Source organism: Macrobrachium rosenbergii, chromosome 13, assembly GCF_040412425.1.
Source record: "Macrobrachium rosenbergii isolate ZJJX-2024 chromosome 13, ASM4041242v1, whole genome shotgun sequence".
Taxonomy (NCBI): Eukaryota; Metazoa; Arthropoda; class Malacostraca; order Decapoda; family Palaemonidae; genus Macrobrachium; species Macrobrachium rosenbergii.
The window spans coordinates 34776413-34781045 of record NC_089753.1 but is presented as its reverse complement, the minus strand read 5'-3'; the positions used below and the strand labels follow the sequence as shown (position 1 = coordinate 34781045).

General features: G+C 41.7%; 1 protein-coding gene across 1 annotated transcript in view; it reads right to left on the bottom strand.

The window, feature by feature from the left end:
• Positions 1 to 215: 215 nt before the first annotated feature.
• LOC136844671 (uncharacterized) overlaps positions 216 to 4633 on the bottom strand; it is a 10823-nt gene continuing 6405 nt past the window's right edge. Inside the window, exons 4-6 of the mRNA XM_067113923.1 lie at positions 2199 to 2376; positions 1305 to 1376; positions 216 to 554 (exon numbers count right to left, since the gene is read on the bottom strand). Coding sequence (XP_066970024.1) covers positions 338 to 554; positions 1305 to 1376; positions 2199 to 2376 — 467 coding nt within the window. The 3' untranslated portion in view covers positions 216 to 337. The remainder of the gene's footprint in view (positions 555 to 1304; positions 1377 to 2198; positions 2377 to 4633) is intronic.

Genomic DNA, 4633 nt, shown 5'->3' with positions numbered 1-4633 from the left:
CTTGTATTTTAATCATTTACTTAAGTTTTTATCGAATTATTTATTGTTAATTCATTTTTCCTTTCATAATAAGTGATATCTCTTCTTTCTCTATTTCCCATTACCTTCTGCTAATTCTTTCCAGCGAGCACCACATTCTTTGGAAGCTCGAATTTCAAGTCAGTGGCCCCTTTGGTGGGCTTGCTCAATATGAATAGGGTTCTTTTGATGCTGTTATTTTCTGAAGGCTGAAACGAGTGTCATCGAACATTTGATGCTTTCGGAGATTTCTCCCCAGTGAAGATCCACAAAATTTCCTCTTTTTTTTATTTTTGAGAAAGGGAGAAAATAAAAGAACTCAGTGTTCCCAGCCACTCTGCGGTTGAGCGACGGGGTTGTACACGGGAGGAATAGGGTCTGAGGCACTGCGGAGTCCGCCGTAGAGAGCTTTGACGGAGCTGTTGACTCCCTCGATGTAGCAGAAGGAGGCCAGGCCCAGGGGCACCACCACGACAACTCCCATGGCTTTCAGCATCCACTGTGGGGATACCTCGGCGGGCTTAATTCCAGATTCCCTGTGGAAGACAGATGAAATACTTCAAAGTAAGCTAATCCTCGCCAATGTTCTTGGTGTGGTTGATTCTTCACAAAGAAAACAAAGCATTTTTGAGACAGAAGTTGTCTGAGTACCGTAGAAGGCGCTAAAATCACCTTGCAAGTTTGGATCAACTTTAGCTTTCGTCAGTCAGTGCAGTTTTGACTTTAGCTTTCGTCAGTCAGTGCAGTTTTAACGTTAGCTTGTGTCAGTCAGTGCAGTTTTGACTTTAGCTATCGTCAGTCAGTGCAGTTTTGACTTTAGCTTTCGTCAGTCAGTGCAGTTTTGACTTTAGCTGTCGTCAGTCAGTGCAGCTTTCACTTTAGCTGTCGTCGGTCAGCGCAGTTTTGACTTTAGCTTTCGTCAGTCAGTGCAATTTTCACTTTAGCTGTCGTCAGTCAGTACAGTTTTGACTTTAGCTTTCGTCAGTCAGTGCAGTTTTGACTTTAGCTGTCGTCAGTCAGTACAGTTTTGGCTTTAGCTGTCGTCAGTCAGTACAGTTTTCACTTTAGCTGTCGTCAGTCAGTGCAGTTTTCACTTTAGCTGCCGTCAGTCAGTGCAGCTTTTACTTGGCAGGATGAAAATATATGGTTACAGCACAAATTTTATAGGCAGCCAATTGCTCAGTAACTTAATTAATATTTAATCTGTCATCTCATTAGCAAAGCTGGTTAGCAAAACTTCTTTCCAACTTTGTAAATAAATTAACGATCAGTGACTTGTTTCTTACCTCATTTGTTCTCTGGAAGTTGAAGCAAGGTACTTCATCCACGCCACGACCAAAATGATGGCAATGATCTCCCTGTTGGACGGAAAAAGATATCATTAGACGGAAAATCACATATAATTATGTGGTGTGCCTTACATTTCACAAATCTCCACTCATCTCCGGCCTTCCTTCTCGTACTTCTCGTCTAGGAAGGTTTAGATCTTCCATCTCCTCTGGTGCCCTCAGTAGCCCAGTTCAAGGTCTTGACCTTGGCCCAGCTGACACTATCACGTGCTGTTCTCCCAGGGGTTGTGCGAAGGACAGGTCCAAGCCATCTGCTCCCTTCCATCATAATCTTATCTGTTTAGACCTAGCTTCACTGCCTTACAGTGATTCATGTTGTTTATAACAATAAAGGTCGTACGTATAGACTTACTTTCCTATACAGTTTTAGTCTATATGATTTCTAAATCTATCAAGTCTGTCCATTTTTTTCAGTCACCCACTAAATTCCAACTCAAGAGAACCTGTAAGTGATATTTTTTTTTCTGAATTCATATGCATACCTTACACCGGTTGGGAATTCCTGAGATGTATGCTAGTATTGCACCAGACCCGGTTTTTTTGCCATGCCTCTGGGTTAGGTTGGGTTGGGTAAAAAGTAGTAACCAGCAAGGAATTTGGGTGTGTGAAACATAATGAGATTATTTTCAAGAAAAATCTTTGGTTAGTTTTTAAGATATGGCGTCCCGCTTTTTTTCAGGGAAAGGTCCCTCCGGTACTCGGTTACATCTCTGGAAAATGCCTCCCGGTACAGGGAGTGGCTCCAAAACGTGTCGACTTTCTGGTCTCAGCCACCTAACTTTGTCTCTCTCTCTGGTTGCCTTACAAACAGAACAAAAAAGTTCGACTCACCATCCTTCCTGATAGTCCAGAGGATTGTAAGAATTCTGGACGACGTCGTTTCCATCGAACATGATGATTGTCGAGTACTGATTAGCCATTCCGTGGATGAGACGAATTCCGAGGTAAACCAGCAGGCATAGACAACAGGCTATGTGCACTGATGAGACCACTTTCACTTCGGGGAGAGCTGGAAGAAGAAGAAGAAGAGGTTTGGTTTATTGACATCTGCAAAGGCCGATTTATTATAACGTTCGGACGGCTGCAAGTTGTATCCTATAACGTTTACTTTAGTGGAAAGAGAAACCCGCAAGATTCCTGTGTATAACTTGTTTACTTGTAAATGTTTTCATATTACTTGGGATTCAAGTAATATGTAAATATTTACAAGTAAACAAGTTATACACAGGAATCTTGTGGGTTTCTCTTTCTATCTTCAGAAGAAAACTGAAAGAAGTTTTTGTTTGATTTACTTTAGTATTTGTCAGCTGAATGTCGTGACGTATTAAGGCTGATTTACATTATAACATCACGTCACCGACACATCACGTCACGTCAAAGTGCGTGAGAATTTCTTACGTGTAATCAAATGGACTTGTTCACACCATCACGTCACGTCACCATCAAGCACACGGCATCCACCGTCACATCACGACACGTTTTCTCGGAAAGAATATTTGATGTGACGTGACGTGATGTGACGTGACGTGACGGTGCTTATGCAAGTTTCTTACTGCTAATTCTGTGAGTCACTGAGGTTGGGCACGAACTGAACGGGGTTGTGACGGACGGTGTGAATACAAAGCACGGCTGATGGGACGGTGACGTGACGTGATGTGTCGTTGACGTGATGGTATAATGTGAATCAGCCTTTATTCGACGTGGATACGGGTCAAAACGCCCATAGTCACCTCTTATCCTGAAACCCTTTAAGGAAGTTCACCTCTCTCTTTGACAAAGCTATTCCCAGTTTGCACTTCATCGTTGCCACTCATATTAAACTTAGCAAACTTATACTTATTGCATACTCCCTTTCCTATAAGGCGATAATTAATAGTACAGGCGTTTCTTAAAAACCTTTCCTTCCTTACCAAGTATATTACTGGTTGTTATTTTTAAAAAACGATGAGGCTTTTGTATTTCATAGATTATCAATCTTTTCGTTTTCTCTGATATACCTCCGATAATTAGCTTTTCAAATCTTCAAAAGTTTAAACTATGATTAAGTGGATGGACTGTTTCACCTTAATTAAAATTGTATTGCTTTGATTCGTGGTGATTTGTCCTTTTAGTTTTCTGTGAAAGAAAGCTATTAAGATGGCTATTTGTTTTTCTGTCTGCCTCTATATCTTAAAAAATACTGAGGCTAGAGGGCTGCAAATTGGTATGTTGATCATCCACCCTCCAATCATCAGGCATACCAAATTGCAGCCCTGTAGCCTCAGTAGTTTTTATTTTACTTAAGGTTAAAGTTAGCCGTAATCGTGCGTCTGGCAACGATATAGGCCAGGCCACCAGCGGGCCTGGTTCAAGTTTCATGGGCCGCAGCTCATACAGCATTATACCGAAACCACCGAAAGATACATCTGTTTTCAGTGGCCTTGATCATACGCTGTACAGAAAACTCGATTGCGCTGAAGAAACTTAGTTGCATTTTTTACTTTTTTTACTTTTTTTTTGCAGCAAAAGAATACTACACAATATCAAACATGGGACACACGCCCTTGAAGCCATTTGAGTATACAATACAGCAAGCTTGTAATAAAACCATAAGCTTGAATGAAGTAATTTAACCAGTGGGAGGAAACTACTCCAGGTCCAGAATTGAGGCCGGTGTCTCTCAGACAAGTCAGATCAATTGTCTTACAGACTCTGATTGAAGTAAATTAAATATAGATAAATATAACCGAGGCCAAGATAGACAAGGCCTACCCAAGTGGGTGGAGTCGCCTCCCAGCTGGGGTAACTACGTAGGCGATGACGTATCTTAGAGGTATACCTACTCATTACGGCAATTCACCTGCTGACGCAATAAGAAGGTAGGCAAAGCTCCGCCCACATGGGGGATTTGGGGGTGAAATGAGCAGACCTTCTCTTTCTCTTTGCCTCGAATACAACAAGGAATGAAAGTGATGGGAACGAGATATTTTGATTAGAGTCATCCCAAGACAGCAGAAGTTGAAGGATGTTCCTAAATTCCAAGAAAGTATAGGCTTGAGGAACCAAGAAAGCCATGGAACCTCTTTCATTCCTTTTACTGTAACTCCTTTCATGTTCTTTCTTCCACCTCACTTTCCACCCTCTCCCAACAATTGCTTCTAGTGCAACTGCGAGGTTTTCCTCCTGTTACACCTTTGTAATCTTTTACTCTCAATTTTCCTTTCAGCGCTGAATGACCTCGTAGGTCCCAGGGCTTGGCCTTCGTTCCAAATCGTATATTCTATTCG